Here is a 23,301-nt window from a genome sequence, read left to right as displayed (position 1 = left end):
GTGTGGGAATTGAGCCCTGATTTGGAAAAGTCTTCAGTGTTCTTAGCGGATGAGCCATCTCTTCAGGTCCCTGACAAACACTTTTGATTCAAATAGACCTAAGTATCAAAATCCTAAAGGACATTCCAATAACATGAGTAAATATCAGAAGCTTAACAAGTGCATTTTTGTATAACCATACATCTAAGTTATTTCAGTTATGTACCCCAGCTGCAGATGGTGTTCTAATTAACAACCAAGACTCCTCGTTCTTTTGTGATGCACTCAATAAAAAAAAAAGTTCCTAAAAAATTATATACCCTCCTCAATATTTAGAAGTCGTTAGCTAATAGAAAGAACAAATTAAGTGAAAGAGTAATAACCCAAAATGGATACAAATAAAACATTCCATGCAAGACCACTGCAACATCACTGTAACTTTGGGTTTTAACATGTCCAAGTCTGTTAACTAGTTGACTTGCAAGTCAGGTCAAAGTCTAAAAAACCCTTTCCTCAGTATAATTCCCTCAATTATTTCCAGAGATGAAAAGGCCATATGAATTACTTGTAAAATGTCCTTTGAATGCTCAGTTGACTCCTCGCCACTCCTCTGAAAAGAAAAATATCTTCAATTGCAAGCCAATCAAATTACTCATTAGATAACAAGAAAAGAATATTGTAATAAACCATGTGGAAACCACAAAATTACTATCTAAGAAAATACATAAATCATTTCAGAAAATGTGTACCTACCTACCCTCTCGTTAGCAACAATAGTTGTCATTTCTCTTTGCTATCTCCAATTACTGAAATTTTATTATTCTCAAACCTGTTTCGAGTTCTGTACATGTCACACCAGAGCAACTCAAGTTGTATAATTAAACCATGAAAGTAATGGAAAATAACACCCATATAAAACACAAAAAAAGATGTACATGGGGATATCAATAACAGCAAAGTTGACACTAACGATCAAGAAGAAGAATGTTAGAAAACTAAAAATATTTGGAAACCCACAAAGAATCATGTTTGGCAGCGTCACTTTAGCAGCTGTTTCTTTAATTCTTGCTCTGACTTTATAAGACTATCATGAACCTAATTTGGATTCCTCAGGAACCTTGGCTCTTACGATATGAGCAGATCTGCTCAGTGGGCCTTCTAAAAACACTGGAAAGAAAACATAAATTAATTAATTTGCATTGTAATTTACAGACTGTTGAGTTTGGATATTCTGAGCCACCCACATTTTTTTTTAAAGATCCCTCAATTATCAAACTGATTCTAGATCAGGGATCAGCAAACAGAGCCAAATATTCTTAGACTTTGTGTGCCATCAACTCTTGATATAGAATCTTACTTTGTTCACAACTAGTCAATTTGGCCTCTGTAAGGCAAAGCAAGTATTAACAATCTTGGTGTTTCAAAATTATTTATAAAAACAGAAAGCATGCAGATTGAGCAGGCCTTCTCTAGTCTGCTGATCCCTGGTACAGATAAAATAAATCACTAAAAAATAACAATACCATTAGGTGAGACCACATCTCCTACATACAAATAGTATGAGAGACCAACTCAAGGTTGACATCCAAATCTAGAAGGCATTATTCACATGGAATGCTGAACTGTTTAAATTGTATATATGAATCCCAACTCTCTCCCGTTTCCCCAAGCCCATTTACCAGGGAAAATTCGTATTAATACCATGGTAATTCAACACATTTAAGTGCCTCTGAAGCTTCACTAAAAAAGTTGGTACGTTTTCCAACATTTTAAAATCCAGAGCTGTGCCTATAACATAAACCTATGGATTCAAAATATTGGTAGATCTCAAGTATTTTTCATTAGTTTGTTAAACACTATGCCCAAGTGTAGGGACTTACTGGGAACAGTGGCATGCACACTCTTGCTCCCAGGAACAGGGAGGCAGAGGCAGTGAGGCATGAAGATCTCTAAATTTGAGGCCAGCCTGATCTAAATTGCAAGTTCCAGGCCACTGTAGGCTATCCATAGTAAGACCCTGTGTATAAAACAAACAAACAAACAAACAAACAAACAAAGTGCAGGAATAAGCCAGGCAGTGGTGACACAAGTATTGAATCCCAGCATTCAGGAGACAGAGGCAGGCATATCTCTGCGAGTTCGAGACTAGAGTAAGTTCCAGAACAGCCAGGACTCTACAGAAACTCCCCATCTTCAAATAAAAAAGTTCTTCCTAAGTCAGATGAAAAACAATGTGTTCTTAAATCACTGACTATATTTGTTCCTCCCACACCTTTTTGCACTTATTTGACATTTTGGTGCCAGGGGTGTGCTACTACTCAATTATAATAGGTTCATTCCTGGGTCTTTTTGCTCTCTTTTTTTCAGTCAGGGTTTTTTGTAGCCTAGGCTGCCTCCAACCTGTGACATAGCCAATAATAACCTTGACCTTCTGAGCCTCCTGCATCCATCTCTCCAGTGGTGGGATTACAAGCCTGTACCATCATGCTGGGTTTGTGCCGTATAGGATGAACTCAGAGCTTCATGCATATTAAATTAAGCACTCTCTTGGCAGAGTTTCAGCCTCAGTCCTGTTTCCAGCCTTGACAAAGACCATTGACAAAGGAACACAACCTGAATAGTTGATACATCATATGCGATTCCCAAGTTCTCTGTGTACACTTATCAAAAATTCCAGAATGAATTCCCCCGAACATGGTGGTGCATATTTTAATCCCAGCACTCAGGAGGCAAAGGCAGTTGGATCTGAGTTTGAAGCCAACCTAGTCTACATAGTGAGTAACAGGACAGTTAGGACTACACAGAGAAACCTCGTCTCGAAGAAAAAAAAAAAAAAAAACAAAAAAAAACCAAAAACATATATAGAGGATCCTGGAGAGATGGCTCAGTGGTTAAGAGCACTAGTGGCTCTTTTAAAAGACCTGTGATCAATTCCTAGCACCCATGTGGCGTAACTGTAATTCCAGTCCCAGGGGAATGCAATGCCATCTTCTGATCACCACAGGCACCAGGTACTCACATAGTACACACAAATACATGCAGAAAGAAACACACATACATATAAAATAAAAAAATTAAGGTAGTGAAAGTAAGACATGTTACATGACTGAAAACTATCACATTTATAATTACAACAGCTATTACCAAAGAGTTGCATTTTCTAAATAATAAAATAAATTTAAAAAAGGTATGAAATAAGACTGACAACTTAAAATTATATCCCTGGAATTCTAAAAAAAAGAAAAAAAAAGAAAAAAGTGTCTAAAAAATAATTCTGTTAAATGCTGACAAAAATGTCTAAATAGTTAAGTGCTAATCCTCATCCTATGCTACAGTATTATTAAAGAAATAAAATGTATACTTCATGGCCTCATATACTTAGTACTGTTGACGTGTATCCAATGAGAGAATGACAAATTGAGAGGCAGACCCTTAAACTAACCAAGAACACCTGCTTTGGCTCTGAATTAGACAAGGTCAACTTACCATGTGACTCCTCTAAACTGAACAGTGAAAAAAAGAACACATAACAATGGCCTAATTTTAAAGTTTAAAAAGAACAAAAAGGAATTAAGATCATTAAGTAATTTTTTCCAAAGGCACATTTTCCAAATACAAGAATGTAAAAACTGCCTTAAAATACCTGTTAACACAATACTTGGACATTAACAAAAAATTGCTGAAATGAATAAAGCACTACTGTAAGACTTAGTTTAGTGTTTGGTTTATTTAAAGTAACAGTAACATTATAAAGCTAAAAGCCTTGTGCTTACAGTTTCTCATCTACTAAAAGGCTCTAAGTAGCTGAGCGTGGTAGCACCCTGTAATCCCAGCACTCCAGGGGCATACCCAGGTAGATCTCTATGAATTCCAGGCCAGACTGTTCTACATAGTGAGACCTTCTCTCTCTTTTTACAATTTTTTTTAAGATTTATTTATGTGAGATCTTGTCTCAAAAAACAAAACAAAAAGCTTCTAAGTAGATCCTCTGATTTTTCTTGTTAAGTATTAATTCCATTGTTACTAAGTTCTCAAGCATTAAATATAACTGAAATATAACAGCTCTTCAGAATATAGTATCTGTGTAGCCTTTCAAAATAAGTATTTATTTAAGAATTATAAATATTACAACCGATGATTCAACAAAATTCAAGTATTATAAATAAAATTAGTCTTTGGTATCTTTCTTCCATTTGCCTTTGTATTCATTCATTTACTCAGTATGTGTATATGTAAACATTTAAACACTTGTGCTCTCTCTTTTTTACACATATGGTGATGAAAGGCAACCTTTGAAAGCTGGTTCTAAATGACTGTGTAGTCCTGGAGAATCTAATTAAGGTCATCCGACTTTGCAGCAACTGTTGTTACTATTATTTGCTGTGCCATCTTATCAACCCAGCTTTTAAATTCTTAATCAAGAACTTCCACTTTTACTTTTGGTTTTGAGACAGGCTAGTCTTGACCTCAAGTATATGACACTACTTCCAACCTTCAACAAGTCTATGTGAGTGTGTGTACCTTTGCTCACAGGATACCAAGTGAAGAGCAGAGGTTGACAGGGGAATGTCTTCCTCCAATTATTTCTCCAACTTGGTTTTTGAGACAAGCTCTCTCACTGAACCTGGACAGCAAATCACACAGATGGGCCCATCTTAGACTGCCTCTTCTTTTTACCCTCTATCCCTACCCCATCCACCACTGTTGGGATTACAAACATGCCTGACCATGCATCAGCTCTCAAGTCCTCATGCTTGCATAGCCAATATTTTACTCTCTCAATCACCTCCCCAACAATCTTTATGAGTCTTTTTGTCCATATGACACAGAGCACGTGTGGAAATCGGAGGACAACTTCTGAAAGTCAATTGTCTCCTTTCATAGTGTGGATCCCAGCAATTGAAAAGCAAGTGACTTACCACGCTGAGCCACCTAGAAGCCACCTCAAAAATCTTGTAGATGGCCAGAGTAGCACAAGCCTGTAATCCCAGCACAAAGGGAGGCGGAGGCAGAGGCAGGTGAATCCCTGTAAGTTCAAGGCCAGCCTAATCTACAAAGTGAATTCAGGGCAGCAAAGGCTACACAGAGAAACCCTGTCTTAAAAATCCAAAACAAACAAGAAATAATAGTAAAAAAAATCGTTTAAAAACACAAGTAGCAAGTTTGGTAGTATGATAAAGGGCAGTGGTCTCAGGCCGTATAATATTCTAATCAGATTTCTGTTATACGGCTTTAAGTATGCAAAACTACTTTTTCTAACAAATTGAAAAGTATCTAGATATTTAAATATAGCAGCTAATCCTATTCTAGTAAAATAATCTTATGAAATGCTAAACAATCTAATTTAGAAATGCTAATAAAATCAGCCTGAGTATTTTAAATGTCTAATTTATCTATTCCCAAAGTTCACTAGATGTAAAATTTTACCAATTTAAAAATTTTCTGCAAGAAAATGATTTTTATTATGATAAAATGTCTTAGCAGGTGAGAGCACTTGCAGTTCCCCAGGAGGACAGGATTCAGATCCCACCAACCACTTCAAGTGCTTCACGACGGCCTGTGTGTAACTCTACCTCCAGGTGACCCACACCTGCACACAATGCTATACATCCACACAGAGATAACACGCCTATTCTTTTTCAATCATTAAAAAAAAAGCCAAAAGAGTGATGGTGCACAGCTTTAACACCAACATTCCAGAGGCAGAGGCAGGAGGATCTCATAAAAAGGCCAGCCTGGTCTACAGAGTGAGGATTTGGACAGCCCGGGCTAAAAAGAGAAACCCAGCCTCAAAAAACAAAAACAAAACAAACAAAACCTTGCAGAGCCAGCAAGATGGCTCAACAAGTAAAGTAAAACTCTTGGTTAGACAGAACACTGAAGTTCCATCTTCAGAATCCATACAAAAGCCAGCTCCAAAAAGCTGTCATGTGATCTTCACATTTACTCATGAACCCTCCTCCAATCCAACACACATACATGCACACGCAAAAAATTTACCTTACAATTTTTAAGAAATTCATAACTCAATTTTAAAATGAAGTAATGTTTCCTATTAAGGTCTATGGTAGAAGAGCAAAATTAAAACCAGTCATTCATTATTAAGATCTACAGAGATATTATAGTAATATCTGTAATAATTTCCACAAAGCAAAAAAATGCCATTATTTCAAAAACAGTCTACAACTGCATTTATGATGTGACCAACTTACGTTTAGAAATATAAAGATTCTTTAAAAGGTTAGAAATGGACCTTTCTAGCCCACTAGAATAGCATTAATAACATTAAAAATAACTATGTTCATTATAAAACATGTACAGTTCATGTTAGGAAAAATACGAAGGAAGTTAGTATGTAGCTATTATAACAGAATCCTTTAGTGAATATTCAAGTAAATAAAAGAAGTAGATACTGTTTCCACGGTAGAAATTCTCTAAGAAATTTATCAACATAACCTACATACAATTATTATTTGAAGACTGAAAACAAATATTAGCCTGGAAATACGGAGTCTACTTCCTTTTATATTATTATACAGTATCTTTACATTGATAACTCCAACAGATTTATGTTCAAAACTGAAATTACAGTCTAAATCATTAAATGCTAAGTATCCAAGAAGGAAAAGACAACTGAAAGGTAAAGCTATAAATTAATAAATAAAAATTCAAAAGGCCTTACAATGTTTTCATCAGTTAATCTGGTGATAGAATAATTATGAACATTTTTCTAACTGAATTTAAATGCCACATAATTTCCATCCAAAGACTATTTAGTTGATAGTAGGTCACACATTTTTTGTTACTAGCAGTTAAGATTTTTTTATATGTTTATTCATTCTATTTAAAAACATAAACAACAACAAAACCCTAGCTATTTCCATATAGAAAATAATGAGAACAGAAACTGGGGTGGGGGGGTTGGATGAAGCACCAAAGACTTAATACTTTCAGCCTCAGAAATGTATTAAATAAGTTTTAGTTCTTAAAGTATGATGGCTTTGACAATAGAAAAAAAAAACGGAGTATTTTTCAGAAAAAAGACTACAGCTGGCATTCTTTCAAATGAACAGTGAAACTCTAGTTTTAAATTATCATTAAGAATTTTTGAAGTATTCATGGAGCCACCATCTCTGTGAAAAAAACAAAAACATAAGCCCGGAGAGAAGGCATTTGCTGAGCAAGCCTGAAGACCTGCATTTGATCCCCAGAATACATAAAATATGAGAACACAACAGACTCCACAAAGTTGTCCTCTGGCCTCCACACATACACACCATGGCACAAGCTCCTAAACCCTAATAAATATTTTCTTTTTAAATTTAAACCTGGAGCACCCTGAACAAAAGAAGGTGCTGAATAACCTGTAACCAGGAAATGCTGTACATGAGTTGCTCTAGTTTACATAATGGTGTACTGTGTAAGTAGGTAGGTAGGTAGGTAGGTAGATAGATAGAGGAAAGAAGGAAGGAAGAGAGGGAGGAAGAGAGAGAGGAAGGGACTGAGGGAGGGAGGCAGGGAGAGAGAGTGCCTACAGACTAAAATTAATGGGACTACATCAGACAACAAACCCCACCATACAAATCCATTTAAAATCTTTGCAAACTGGGCTTTAAACAGTTAATATTAACATAGTGATTAACAAAATTGGACGAAGTTAAGTATTTTACACAAAATAATTCAGAAAAGATAATGTTCAAGATGAAAAAGTTCAGCTCTATATTTAGAGGTGTTATGATTGGACACTATATATCTGATACTTTCAAAAATAAAGACTTCAAACAGTACAGTATAAAAGTCAGGCATAGAAGATGCACGTATCAAGGTATCCTACTGCAGAACATGTATTTTTACCAATCGATTAAAACAGAAGACCTACAACAGCCTTTTATGAATTTTATGAGTCCAGGAACTAATGAACTTCTTACAAAACAATAACAAAATCACTAGTGTAACAACCATGAAAAATTCAGAAATTAGAAAATAACTATGAAAAAAACAAAATCCAAAGTTCTAAACACACAGCATCCAATATATTAAGTCATCTGGTTAAGCAATATCCTACTTACATTTTCCATATAGTTTGGTTTAAAGCCCTCCTGTTGCCGCCTCAGTTCCTCCTGTTCTCTGTGTCTGATCATTTCTTCTTCACGACGACGATGTTCCTCTTCATGTCTGAGAACATTGTTTTAAAAAGTTTCAGCATTAGAGCCACTAGGTGCTTTATTTATGAGGTGGGGAGAGGCTTCTGTAAGTTACATTATATATGCCAAGTTGGTGACTAAGGACTGCTTATGGCATCCTAAACTTTGTCTTCTATTTTGCTACAAAACTCTAAATCAAGGAACAACCAAAAGACAAACAAAGTCACAACATATAACTCAGCTTATATCATGGAGCTGTAATGATGAACTGTAATCTCCTCAGTAGAGCACAAGTTTAAATCTAGCTTGGATTACTGCCTAGGAAGTTGTCTGAACTAAAACAAAGACAAGCGATATAGCTCAGTGGTAAAAGACTAGTCTAACACACACAAAGCATGAACCAAAGGGGTTCATCTAGTGCTAGGAGAGGGTAAAAGAGAGGAGGTGGTTAAAAGGAAGAGAGAATCTATAACCTGCATAGCAAAATTCCTATTCAAAGTCTAACCAAAGATGGGATGAAGGGGAACAGCAGGAATGAAAGGGAAAGGATGATGGGGTTGAATATAGCTAAAATATTTTACATTTATGAGAGAATGTCCTAATGAATTCCTTTATATATAATGTATGTAATAAACTTTAATATAAAGAAACTGAAAGTACATTAGCACAAAGAACCAACTATGCACAGAAGATATTATAAAGCCTTTTTTTCTCTTTGTTCATTAAACCAATAAGGAAACTTGCTGGAATTGTCAATACAAAACTTGTAAATCGGTCATTTACTGCCTATGGCTACTTTGGGGCCACATTAGCAAAGTAGTAGAGCTAGATATCAACAGACCTAACATAATTGCTATTTCGTCCTTGTCAAGAAACATTTACTATGTTTACTATCGCTCAGAAAGAAGACCCAAGTTGTTCCTAGCATCTACATGGTGGCTCACAACCACTTTCTATGGCTCCAACACCCACTTCTGACCTCCACAGGGACCAGATGCACATAAGGCTCATATACATAAATGCAGGCAAAACACTAAAACACAAAAAACATATCATTGTATGCATAAATATATAACATATAATTTATGTTCTATATTTATGTATATAATAATATAGATACTGACACTCACTCTGTAGATTGACTAACCTCAAACTCACAGAAACCCAGCCGGCTCTACCTCCAAAGTGCTGAGATTAAAGGCATGTGTCACCACTACTTAGCTAAAAAAACAAAAACAAAAACAAAAATTTTTTTTCTCTCCCTGAGACAGGGTTTCTCTGAGTAGCCTTGGCTGTCCTGGACTACTTTATAGACCAAGCTTGCCTTGAACTCACAGAGATCCACCTGCCTCTGCTTCCCTGAGTGCTGGGATTACAAGCATTTGTCACTGTGCCCAGTTTAGAAAATATGTTTTTAAAAAATTTGTTGACACTTAGAGAAAGCAAACTTCACTATTATGTGTGTATATAATATTAAAGTCATAATTAAGCTATAAAATAATTAAGACAGTAAACAGTTACACTAAAGCAAAATTCTCATGTGATATTGCCATTAAATCAAACTGAAATATTTATGTCACACACATATAAGTAAAACAGTAATTTAAATAGTGGATTAAGTAGTAAAAAACAGTGGGATAAGCCATTTATCTCAGCACTCAGGAAGCAGTGACAGGCATATCTCTGAAAGTTCAAGGCCAGTATGGTCCACAAATCAAGTTCCAAGCCATCCAGGGCTACATAGTGAAAACCTGTCTCCAAAATCGTCAAAGATATATACAGCTAATGCCCTACAGTATCAAGTTTTTATTATAAATTGCTCTTATAAATTGGCCTTCTCCGAAGGCTATGCACAATAGTGCCCACTACAACTGCAGCACTTGGGAGACTCAATGAGACAAGCTGCAACTGAGAAACCAGCCTCGGTTCACAGCAAGGCAGTCTTAAAAACAAAATGAAGAGAAAGTAAACACAGTAATACGCTTTATGCTCCTCGTGAAATATGGGGCAGCCCCCCTTTTCTACAGTAAAATAAATATGCACACCCACTGAAAAAGCACAGGTATTCCATAATTACATCAGTTCAGGTCACTCACTGCCACAAGGCTCATGCCAGACTCTGCCTTTAAATCATTTAAGGGTTGAAAAGATTGCTCAGTGGTTAAGAGCACAGACAGCTCTTGATGAGGACTTTGGTAGCAGCTCACAACCATCTGCAACACCAGTTCTAGTGGATCCAATGCCTTCTCTGGCTTCCTTGTGCACAGTGCATGAATGGGGTGCACAGACATAAACCACAGGCGAAACACTCAAAGATCTCAAAAATAAATAAAGGGTACCCGCACTTCATGCAAGATGTGCTGTGGTACTTGACTGTACTAGAACTGGAGGTAGAGACAAGAGGTTCAGAACTTTTGAGGTCACCCTGGGATGAGAACGCGTGTCAAAACGTCCGCATGGTGTAGCTTGGTGACACACGCCTTTAATCACAGTACTCAAGAGGAGGCAGAAGCAGACAGATTTTTGTGAAGTACAGGCCTGCCTGGTTGACACAGTGAGTTCCAAGCTAGCCAGGACTACATATAGAAAAACACTGTCTCAAAAAATAGGAAGCAGGAGAAATGGTTTAACTATTTCTATCATTTGCTGCTCTTCCAAGGGACTGGGGTTTTATTCCCAAAACCTAAACCAGGCAGTTCACAATTGTCTGTAACTCAAGTACCAGGGGATCCTCCACAGGCACCTGCACAGAGGAAGGCAAACACAGTCATATAAATAAAATGAATTTTGAAAAAAAAACCAAAGTTTGGCTTCAGAGGTTTATAATACTGCAGACAAGTATTGTGAACATAGGGATTCTGTTGGAGGCCATATTCCAACATGCAATTTTAATGTGAAACTGATTTCTTGTAAACTGTATAGAAATATTTGTCCAAGCAAGGATTTATGAACAGAGAGCCACACTTTTTCACTATTTGCAACAGCAATAGGATAAAAACAAAATAAATGTAGGACAGGAGGTTCACAGATGCCAAGGTACACAAATGTTGCAGAAGATTTTTATCTAGCAACAGGAAGAATGTCTACATTATTGTTTAGGGTTAAAATTAAAAGCTAAGAAAAAGACTGGCTGTTGGGATTAAGACCCTGGACACGTGGCTAAGGTGCCTATTTAAGAAACCAAAGCAAACTTGGCCTCCAGGTTCTCCTAAGCATCCCTCAATCCCTATCTGAACTCTCCAGCACATTGCATCCTCTCCTGCAGCAGCTCTTCACTATACAATCCTAAAATTTTGTTCACCTACCCCATTCCTTCCCCAACCCCACACCATGCTTTTTCTCTCTGCCCCTCAATTTTCTGTCTGCATGGTAACATCCCTGATCTCCTCCTGTGAGATCAGTGAGCCTACCTGAGAGCGCCAATAAACTTGCCTTTATATACTTTAATTTGGCTTGAATTGGAGGAGAATACACTGGTCTAAATGGTTATTATATTCAGTAATAGAATATTTGTCTGGTATGCATAGGGTACTGTTTTCAACCCCCAGATCCCCACCAAAAATTATTATTTCTAAAATTATTTCCTATCATTATTTCTAAAATTTGTACCAATATAAAACAGATAGTAAAAATCTGTAGCTACATTGTTATTCTTGGTTAGCGCTATGCCCTCCTATCTATCATAGAGCCCAATATCCATTTTAATACACTGAATGGCTTAAGAAAGAAAATACAAGCTGGGTGTTGTAGGCATATGCCTTTAATCCCAGCACTCAAAAGGCAGAGGCAGGCAGATCTCTGTGGTCTAGATGGCAAATTCCTGGCAAGCCAAAGAACCTGTCTCAAAATATAAAGAACAAAAATCAGCACTGAGAAAATGGCTCAATTGATAAAGTGCCTGGTTTTACCAAGTATGAGGACCTGAGGTCAGATCCCCAACACTCTTATAAAAGATGAGCACACTGTTGTACATTTGTAATCCCGACAAGAGGGAAGGGTGTATGTGGAAGCCAGAGAATGACGTAAGGTGTCTTCCTTAATATCTCTCAGTTCTATTTACTGAGAGGCAGGCCTTCTCACCAATTCAGACAGCAGTGGCAGCTTGCCACAGTGACTGATGCCTTGTCTCTACTTTCTGCATAATGGAATTACAGGCAGGGTGCTAAGCCTGGGCAGTTTGAGATCTTTATCACTGTGCCATCTCCCCAGATATAAAATCACATTTCTTAAATTAGGTTTAAGATGACCAGAAACTTACTACATAATGCAGATTGGTCCCAACAATCAGAACAATATGGCTGTCTTGACCTCCTAAGTGGAGGGAATACAGGCATGTGCCATCATACCCAGCTTGAATCCAAATTCTTAACTTCAAAAGAAATTCACCAGTTGCCAGGTTAAGACCATCTATCATTCGATTACCGACATGTGCTAGAATTTTGCCAAACATAAACATTGCCAATCAAGGACAAAAGAGATGGCAAAGCATTTGTTGCTCTTGCAGAGGACCCAAGTTCGGTTTACGGCATTCACACGGTAGCTTCACAACCAACTATAATCCAGTCCAGGAAATCAAAGCCCTTCATGTGACTCTGTAGGCAGCAGGCGCACTCGTACTGCACATATATGATGCACATACATGCAGGCAGGCAAACTAACTAAAATAAAAACTTTAAATCTATCTAAAGAAAAAACTTTTTTAAGATTGCCAAAAACATGTCAGTAAGAGTCACTGAAAAATTAGAAGCAGAAGTATAATGAGTTTGTGACCATGCTAAGCTATCCATTTTGAAATGGGAGAGAGGAGGTGCCAATCAAACTGTCATCTCCTTTTTGAGATATTATTAGTGCTCAATTTCTTCGCATTTTAAAGAGTCAAATCAGTCATGTAATAATGAATATAAATATAATGAAATAAACAGTATAATATTTAAGTAATAAGTAGCCTTACAACTGGATCAGGTAACCTATTAAAACTATAATATAAAGGAAATGTTCTCAGTAATGTTTTTAGATTTATAGAAAAGTTACAAAAGCAGACTTCATACAACCTTGCACAGTATTATTAGCATCTTAAAAATAACTGCCATGTGATTATGAAAAAATAAACACAGGTACAATTTAGCATTACAACGTTTTTTTGGGTTTTGTGTACACAAGGAAGTAGGAAGACAAGTTACAGGAGTGTGACTGTTCTCTTCCAGCTCCAAGTATTAAAGCTTCTTGACTACCTTCAGCCATCATGCCACAAAGTAAATAAAATCTTTGGTTCAACTTTGACCAGTGTCCCCATCTGTATCATTCTCGTACTTTAGGACCTGAATAAAATTCCACCCAGCATCCGGTTAGTATCTTTTTTTACATTTATGAATTGGGGGTTGAGTGGATATATACTACATCATGCAAGTTAAAGTCAGGGCAACTTGTAAGAACTGGTTCTTTCTACCAATGCTGGCGGCACAGAGGTCAGGTCCTTGCACTTACAGAGAAGCACTAAGAGAACCAGGAATGCTAATCACACAGGGCATCTCCTCAAGAGGGGAGATAAAATTCAAATTCCTGCATTCCATCCAGAAAGCTTAGAGTGTTAAGCTGTTAATGACCTAGAGACCTTTTTCTATCAGAATAATTACTCCATACTTTTCCCTCCCTAGACCATTATCTACTGTCTTTAGGATAGGTGTCACAGTACTTTATGGCCTGCTGACCTCTGCTATTGGGCAGAGACCACACTAGATTCCAGACCTTTTAGCTATAGAACCCACCCTCATGGTCACATGAGGTCATATGATCACATGTCTCTATGTAGCCAAACCTTAACTTTACTGTGTGCCTGTAATTGGACAGATTGTTGCCTGAAAGCCTTTTCTGAAATTGTACTGTGTTTTAAATAAATATGCTGACAATGAAATGCCTCTCCTCAAAGTCTGACCCAGGTTGATAGTCAGTCTGTACCAGGTTTTCATTCTTATCTCTTCTCGACGTTTGCCTCCCTATATGACACCTGCCCTCTACACCACCTGGTTTCCAGGGTTTAAACTCAAGTCAGCAGGCTTAGCAAAGGCCTTTACTGAAATATCTTGGGAGTACAATTATTTCTTCAATCTCTTACAGTTCAGTCTCTTTTAAAATTTTGCCCTCATTTTTGAAGGCCAAGGACAATTTGAGCCAGGCTATGGTAGCACACACCTTTAATCCTAGCAATAAGAAGGTAAAGGAAGGTGGATCTCTTGAGATGAAAGCCAGCCTGGTCTACAGAGAGAGTTCCAGGAGAGCCGGGGCTACACAGAGAAACCCTGTCTCAAAAAGCAAAGAAGAAAAAAGAAGAGGAGGAGGAAGAAGAGTTTGAAAAAACAAGACAAAAAAGCTATAAATCTCTTCAGTTACTAGGAATGAGATAAGAGAAAGAAAAGAATCATTGTCATGCTTTTTGAGCTAGAGCCCAAGAAAACAGGCAGTCTCACTTGAAGAAGGCAGTCAGGTGAATAATAGTAAATCAGAAAATCAGAAGCACGGCAAAGAAAAATGAAAAAGACAAGAGTGTCGGGGAAAGCATGTCTAGGCTTTGACCAAGTATCTCAAAGGTAAAAGAAAGCAGAAAAATTACTCAGAAAAACCAGACAGGGGCTGGAGAGATGGCTTGGCAGTTAAGAATATTACGGCTAGCCGGACAGTGGTGGCACACACCTTTAATGTCAGCACTTGGTAGGGAAAGGTAGGCAGATCTCTGTGAGTTTGAGATCAGCCTGGTCTATAAAAGGAGTCCAGGACAGCCAGGGCTCTTACATAAAGAAACTCTCAAAACAGAGACAGAGACCAAGACTGAAAGAAAGAGACAGAGACAGAGACCCAGAGAGAAAGAGAGGGAGAAAGAGAGTGCTTCTCTTGCAGAGGTCCGGAATTAGATTCCTGGCACCCATGTTAGGTAGCAGGGATCTGACAGCCTATGCTGGCTCCTATGGGTATCCACATCACTTTACAGAGACACATGCACATAAATGCTAGTATGTCTGAAAAGAAATGCAGCAGGCAGGATGTAGTGCTTCATGATGGAAGCTTGAGAACCACTGCATTATTTTCTTATTACTTATTTGTCTTTGAGACTTGCTCTCCATTAATTCAGGTTACCCTCAAACTCACAGTATTATTCCTACCTCTCAAGGAATTATTTGCTTATTTGAGTGCTGGGATTACAAGCATGTGCACCATGTCTGGCTTTGAATAACTGGTTTTGTTTTTTGTTTATCTTTAATACTGTATTTGTTCATGTGATTATAGAAGTCCATGCATGCCACAGCCCTCACATGGGCTGAAGACACCTTTTTGGAAGTCAACTCTGTCCTTCCACCTTGTTGACACAGAAGCTCTTAGTTCTGTCATCCTACTACAGCCTCTAGATTACTGCATGCCCTAAGAGAACATATTCTACTATGTCTGCCTTCCATCTTAAAGTAACAGTGCTGGGATTACAGAGGTATGCCACCCTAACAAGGTTTTCACCTAGGCTCAGAGATCCAACAATTCAGGAAGTTAAGCTTGCACAGCAAGTGCTTTTACCCACCAAGAAACCTGCCTAGTCCTTCCTTCCTTTCTAAGATCTACTTATTTAAAAAAAAAAAAAAAATTGTGGTTCAGTGATGGCACACATATTTTTAATACAAGCACTTGGCAGAGGCAGGGAGATCTCTCTGAGTATAAAACAAGCCTGGTCTATAGATCAAGTTCCAGAAGAGCCAAGGATACACAAAGAATCCTTGTCTCTAAAAACAAAACAAACAAAAATATTTATTTATTTAGGCCAAGTGTGATGGCAAACACCTTTAATCCCAGGCACTTGAGAGTAAGAGCAGGCAAATCTCTGAGTTTAAGGCAAACCTGGACTACAGAGTGCGTTCGAGGACATACAAGTTCCAAGGCTATATATAAACACATGCAAAAACATTTATTTTTTTTATTGCATGTGTATGAATACTCGCCTATGTGTGTGTTTGTATGTGTTGTGTGTGCGTGCGTGTGCGTGCGTGCGTGTGTGTGCGTGCGTGCGTGCGTGTGCGTGTAAATTATGAGCATAGCCTGGTGATGGGGTTACAAAGAGTTCTGTGGGTGCTGGGAGCCAAACCCAAGATCTCTACATAAGTAGGACATGGCTCTAGACCAGTGAACCACCTTTACAGCTGGCTCCAATTTCTATTTAAAGAAAACTGAGGGCCAGCAAGACAGTTCAGGATATAAAAGGGTGTGTCCCTGGGAGCTGGTGACTTTAGTTTAATCCCTAAACCAGGGATTAAAAGATTTCAGTAACTTGCCTACTGACCTCCACAAGCTCACCACAGCAAGTACACACAGACACATCACACACACACACACACACACACACACACACACACACTTTTTATTTTAAAGAGAACCAGTTTTGTACACTATCCCTCAATTTGCACTGGTCTAGTGTTTTCTCTTGATGAGAATGAGATTATCCGTTGTTGGCAAGAATATCAGAAAAGATATCACATGCTGTATCCTTACTGAGTAATAGCAACAGATGCCTAATATGAACTATTTCATTAGAATAATGGAGAATTTCAACATTTAGTTGCCGTGCTGTCTGCTGGGTTTCTCTACTTTAAGTTTGCTATTTTTCCATTTGACCTTAATGCAAAACTTTAAAATTTATTTTTATTATGTGTATGGGAATGCCTGTGTTTGTGTATGTGAGTGCAGATGCTCACAAAAGATTGTTCTCCTCAAGCTGGAGGTTTACGAGTTCCCTTATTTGGGTGCCGAGAATCAAACTTTGCAGAGTCCTTTGCAGTCCTTTGCAGAGCAGTATACTCAGGTTGGGAGACAGGTCAGTGGTTAAAAGCACTGGCTACTCATCCAGAGGACCATTTCCAACACCAATATGGCAACACAGCCATTTGTAAATCCAGTCACAAAGAGATTCCCTCTTCTAGCCTCTAATGACAGGCACTCTATGCATGCACATGGTGCATAAACATGTATGCAAAACACCCATACATGTTATGTAAATAAAATATAAAAAATAATAATTAAAAAAAACTTTAAGGAGAGCAGTACATTCTCTTAATCACTGAGCCATCTCTCCAACACATACAAAAATTTTTTAAAGATTTATTTATTTATTACTTATACAGCGTTCTGCCTGCATGTGTGTCTGCACACCAGAAAAGGGCACCAGGTCTCATTATAGACAATTGTGAGCCACAATGTGGTTGCTGGAAATTGAACTCAGGACCTTTGGAAGAACAGAGTGCTCTTAACCTCTAAGCCACCTCTCCAGCCCCCACATACAATTTTTTTAAAGATCTGGGGCTTTTGTTTGTTTGTTTTTAACTGTATCGGTGCCTGAGGAGGTCAGAAGTGGGAATTGCATCCTCTATAACTGGAGTTATACAGAGTTGTTAGCAGATATTTAGGTGTCAGAAACTGAACTTGAGTCCTCTGCAAGAACAACCAGTATGATTATTAACCACCAAGTAGGTACCACCTTATAAACTATAAATGATATAAATTTTATTTGTATTAACAAACACTATGCAAAAATCCTGTTGTTAAGGGTTTTACCTACTTCATATTCACCAATAAATCTTGTCTTCTGGATATGGTAAGGTACACCTGAACTGCTAGTCATAGGGAGACCGAAGCAAGAGGAACCCCGTAAAATATATAGTGAGGCACTGTCGCAGAAACAAAAATTGTCTTCTCTATATAATAATTACAGCACTATTACTTAACAGTGACTGTCTATCCCTTTTAATCATTTTTAATTTGTTAAATATAATTCCATTGCAAAGAGTTGTTGTTTTTCCATTATGTATAGAATTGACCAATAGTTTTAGCAGTATGAACTTACAGGAATTTTGTTCAATGGTTTAAAGCTAATGATCTCACAGTATCTGTCTCAACCTCTCTACCTTTTACCCTTTTTCTGATGAAACTGCTTGGCCATTAGAAGCTCTGTCATGTTGGCTTCCAGGTTCTTCTGACATAATCTATCCTGTTTTGTGTATTTCCTTACTACGGACAGAATTTCTTCAGAAACTCAGCTTTGTTTATTAGGGAATATGGGAAAGTCAGTATGCTCACTGCTTCTAGAGCCTTTTCTTGAACAGTGCTGTGAAAATATTACAAGTAAGTTTACTTTAAGTTACTTGTACTTCTGCATTTACCTTTCAAAATTAAAACCCCTGACCTCACAGTAATAAGTGAGTCTAATCCAGCATCCAGCATTCATCTTATCGATCTTCATTCTCCAACAGTTTTCATAATACAGTTACTACAGTATTCACTTAATAAATATACAGTGCTAGCTGTGGGCATGCGGAATCTCAGCACTTGAAAACTTGAGGCAGATAAGACAGCCTATACTATAGAGACACTGAAGTTGTTCAAATGTGCATGCGCCTTCCGCTCACATAGCATATAAAGAACGCAGATAGTGCGGCACGCGCATGTAAACCCAGCACTCGAGAGGCAGAGGCAGGCAGATCTCTTGTTGAGTTTGAAACCAGGCTGGTCTACAGAGCTAGTTCTGGACAGTGAGGACTGCTACATAGAGACACCCTGTCTCAAAAAACCAAAATCAAAACAAAACAAAAAGACGAAAAAGAAAGCAATGTGGGAAGTGCTAACCTAGAGCACAGAATAAATGTATGGTTTGCTGTGCATGTGTGTGCATGCCTCCAAGTGTGTGTTTTATTCTATTCTGTTCTGTTCTGTTCTATTCATTTTTGAACACTTATGGCTCCCAAGAAAATTGAGTGTTCCTCGCACCCCCAAATCCACAACAACCTACTGTCAATATGTCTACTAGATGTCTCATTTGTTAAAATTCATGAACCCCAATGACACATCATTATCAACCCAAGTTTAATATTTTTATTAGGTTTCAGTTTTTGTGTGCATGCTATAGTTTCAAACAAAGATAAAATATAACATCATACAAACCAGCCTCCCTGTCCTAAAAATCTGATTTCCTGAAGAGGGCTCAGAAGAGCACTTGTTGCTTTTGTGAAGAGCCTGGGTTCCCAGAATCCACATGGAGGCTTACAACCACCTGTAACTAGAGTTCCAAGGAATCTGATACCTGATTTCTGGCTTCTAGTGAATATATACAGGCACTCTCATATACATACAAAATAAAAATAAAAATTTAAAACAATATCCCACATCTTCATTTTGACTCACTAACCTCTAATAATCCCTGATCATCCCATCTCCCTGGCTTGCTGTTTCCATAGTCACTGAAGTCATAAAGTATCTGGCCTTTTTAGATTGTTATATTTTACTTAACAATAGGCATGTAAGGTTCTTTCCATGTCTCTCCTGGCTTGGTATTTCATTCCTCTACAAAATGACAAACATTCTATTATCTACAAATTTCAGCTTATTCAAGTTCATTCTCTTGCAAGTCACACCTACATAATAAATAAACTGTCTCGGGGTGGGGAAATAAAAAAACCTCACTCATTTTTATTTTTGTAAATTGGTGTTTTGCCTGTAGTATGTCTGTGCGAAGGTGTTGGATCCCCTGGAACTGCAGTTGCAGACAGTTGTGAGCTGCCATACTAGTCCTGAGAAGTGAGCCCGGGTCCTCTGGAATGCTCTTAACCTCTGAGCCAGCTCTCCAGCCCCTCACTACTTTTATTTTTTTTTTTTAATTTTATTTTACGTACATCAGCATGAAGGTATCTGATCCCTTAGAGCTGGAGTTACAGACAGTTGTGAGCTGTCATGTGGGTGCTGGGACTTGAACCCGAGTCCTTTGGAAGAGCAGACAGTGCTCTTAACCACTGAACCATCTCTCCAGCTCCCCTCACTACTTTTATAATATAGTACTTTGAAAACATAAAAATTTTCCAAAACAAAAATTACAAGTTTGTTTCATCTATCATACCTTTGTTTAAAACATTAGCTTCAATTTTTAGAACTTTGAAGACTACGTGATCTTAAACGCCCACACTCTAAGCTGAGCATGTAGCTCAGTTGGTAAAGTATCCACTATGCAAGAGCCCAACACTACATACACTGGACACAGTGGCACAAGCCTGCACTTCTAGCACTTGGAAAAAGCAAAGCAGGAAGGTCTAGACTTTGGGGCCAACCTGGTACACAACAGTGACAAGCTGGCCTAGGTTACATAGTGGGACCCTGTCTCAAAACAAAACCAGGCAAAATAGCAATCCAAATGTACCTGGAAAAACAACCTAGCAAATCACTGAGCATTCTTAAAATAAATTACATGTAATACTTAAATTCAAAGTATATGCAATCGAAGTGCCCATAACCAGAAATCACAATGACAACAAAATTATGGCATATTGTAATTTCCTACGTGTGGACAAAAGTTTTCTCCATATTGCTACTATTTTCACAACTTACTTATAATGAATGACAGGAAATTTTCTCAAAACATACAATGAAACAGACACTTTTATAATTGATGTTCATTTACCTCAGTTGTATTTGCTTCCGTTTCTGCAATTCTTGGTTTCTGAGTTCTTCCAAGCGTCTGAGTTCTTCTTGACGCCTCATTAGATCTATAAATTATTGACTACATATTAGTATTTTTTTAACCTTCCTTTTCTGTGTTTTCACACTCAAAAGTAGAATCTCCATTACTGGCATACATAAGAGCTAAGAAAATACTGCTTCTGCTGCTTTCTTTCTGGTTTTGTTTCAAGGATTTATTTTTATTTTTTATTAATAGTTTGCCTGAATATATGTATGTACATAATGGCTGGTATCCAAGGAAGCCAGAAGAGAGCATTAGATAGATCCCTTGGAACTAGAATTACAGACAGTTGTAGGTGCTGGGAATTGAAACTAGGTCTTCTGGAAGAGCAGCAAGTGCTCTTAACTTTTGAAACAGCTCTCCAGTCACCTCTTTTTGTTTTTGACCTTTTTAATTTTCTGTAGGTGTTTGAGATAGTATCATACCCTAGACCAGTGGTTCTCTACCTGTAGGTCTAGGGAGCAAAAGGCCCTTTTATAAGTCACCTAAGACTATCTGAAAACACAAATATTTTTATCATGATTCATAACAGCAGCAAAACTACAGTTTATGAAGTAGTAACAAAAATAATTTTATGGTTGGGGGTCACCACAACATCAGGAGAGAGAGAGAGAGATGAAGCATTAGGAAGGTTGAGAACCACTACACTAGACCAAACCAGAATCCACTATGTAGCCGAGGAAGTCTCAAATTCACTGCAATCCACCTTTTTCAGCTTCAAAAATGCCAAGACTATACACATGAACAACCATGTCTGGTTTTTTTGAGACAACGCTTTGCAACAGTAAAACAGTATTGTCTAGGATAATCTCAAAATTGGGATCTTCCTGCCTCTCTGCCCAGGGTTCCATGATTGATTACAAGCAAGGGATACCACATACAGCTTCTATGCTATTGTAAAGCAACAGAAGATGAAGATGAACATCTGATGGTCAGATGATCATCATAAAGTGATACCTAAACCAACCTATTTAATACAGGGTTAATACTTGCATACAAGCTTGGTGTGGTGGCACACCTTTAACCCCAGTACTCAAAAGACAGAGGCAGGTGGATCTCTAGAAGTTCCAGGCCAGCCTGGTCTACATAGGGAGTTTCAGGACAGCTAGAGCTACATAACAGAGAGACCCTGTTTCAAAACAACAGAAGATTTCTTTATAAGATAACTATGATTCAAGATTATTTTATCAACTGGGCACTTGGGAGGCAGAGGACTCTGTGACTTCCAGGCCAGACTAGTTTACATTCCAAGCCAACCAGTACTACATGGTGAGACCCTATCTTAAAAAAATAACTAAAAGTAAATAAAGAAAACATATGTACATACACACATAGCCACAGAGAAAAATCAAGACTTGAGACAGAGACATGGGTCAGTGTGTCAGAGGACAGCACATACTACTCTTGCAGAGGCACTCAGTTCCCTTCTAGTACCCACATGGAAAATAAACTCTAACCACTCCCACAGGACCCAATGTCTTCTTCTGGCCTCCTTGGGCACACATGTACTTGGTGCACAGACATACATATCACAAATGCAGGCAAAACACCCAGACACATAAAAATACTGTCTTTCAAGACAGGATTTCACTGTGTAGCTCTGGCTGTCCTGGAATGTGCTCTGTGGACAAGGATGGTCTCAAAATGACAGGCTCTGCCTCCCAAATGCTAGGATAAAAGGTGTAAGCAACCACTGCCCGACTTATACCAAGTTCAGTTTGTAGTCCTAACCTCTCAAAAAGACTATGGCCAAAAAAAAAAAAAAAAAAAAAAGAAGGCACAAGAAGAGCAACAGAACCAAGAAATCTGGACATAGTGGTCTTTTCTGGGACTGATACTCCAAACAAGGACCATTGATGGAGATGACCTAGAACCCCTGCACAGATGTAGCCCATGGCAGCTCAGTGTCCAAGTGGGTTCCCTAGTAATGGGAACAGGGTCTGTCTCTGACATGAACTCAGTGACTGCTCTTTGATCACCTCCACCTGAGGGGGAAGCGGCCTTAACAGGCCACAGAGGAAGACAACACAGCCAGTCCTGATGGGACCTGATAGGCTAGGGTCAGATGGAAGGGGAGGAGGACCTCCCCTATCATTGGTCTGGGAGAGGGGCATAGAAGAAGAAGGAGGCAGGGTGGGTTTGGGAGTGGATAAGGGAGAGGGCTACAGCTGGGATACAAAGTGATTAAACTTTTTAATTAATTAAAAAGTTTGAGCCCAAAAACTGGAGCTCATGGATGCTGAGTTAGCCTGGACAACAGTGAGACTAAAAATAATAAAGTCCTGTATTTTATCCTAACAGAAATGAGAATTTACCAAAAGGATTTAGAGATCAGCAATGTTTTCGACTTTTCTTTTGGTCGTAAGGGGTGAAAGTGTTTAAGACAGGGTCTCACAAAGTCCAGGCCATATTCTGAATTCACTATACATAGCCGAGAGGATAACCTTAAGCTGATCCTCTAGCCTCTACATGACAAATACTAGGAGCACAGGCACTGGGTACCACATAGTAGTAAACACTATACCATGCATAGTGGCACACACTGATACTTCCAGCGCTTGAGTGAACAATTAGGAGCTCCAGTTTATCCTACACTATACAGCCAAGGTTGAGGGTAGCCTGGGCTACATAAAACCTCACCCCATC

General features: G+C 38.2%; 1 protein-coding gene across 4 annotated transcripts in view; it reads right to left on the bottom strand.

Moving 5' to 3' along the window:
• The window catches only part of Pspc1 (paraspeckle component 1), an 86,443-nt gene that overhangs the window by 43,665 nt on the left and 19,477 nt on the right, over positions 1-23,301 (bottom strand). For all 4 annotated transcript variants that reach the window (XR_002477432.2, XM_021663825.2, XM_060391144.1 and 1 more), the window contains exons 5-6: positions 20,596-20,680; positions 8,049-8,154 (exon numbers count right to left, since the gene is read on the bottom strand). Coding sequence is in view for 3 of the 4 variants with exons in the window: in XM_021663825.2 (XP_021519500.1) it covers positions 8,049-8,154; positions 20,596-20,680 (191 nt within the window). In the remaining variant the exon portion in view is untranslated. The remainder of the gene's footprint in view (positions 1-8,048; positions 8,155-20,595; positions 20,681-23,301) is intronic.

Source organism: Meriones unguiculatus, chromosome 9 (assembly GCF_030254825.1).
Source record: "Meriones unguiculatus strain TT.TT164.6M chromosome 9, Bangor_MerUng_6.1, whole genome shotgun sequence".
Taxonomy (NCBI): Eukaryota; Metazoa; Chordata; class Mammalia; order Rodentia; family Muridae; genus Meriones; species Meriones unguiculatus.
The sequence above is the reverse complement of the archived record's forward strand: the minus strand, read 5'-3'. Positions and strand labels throughout refer to the sequence as shown.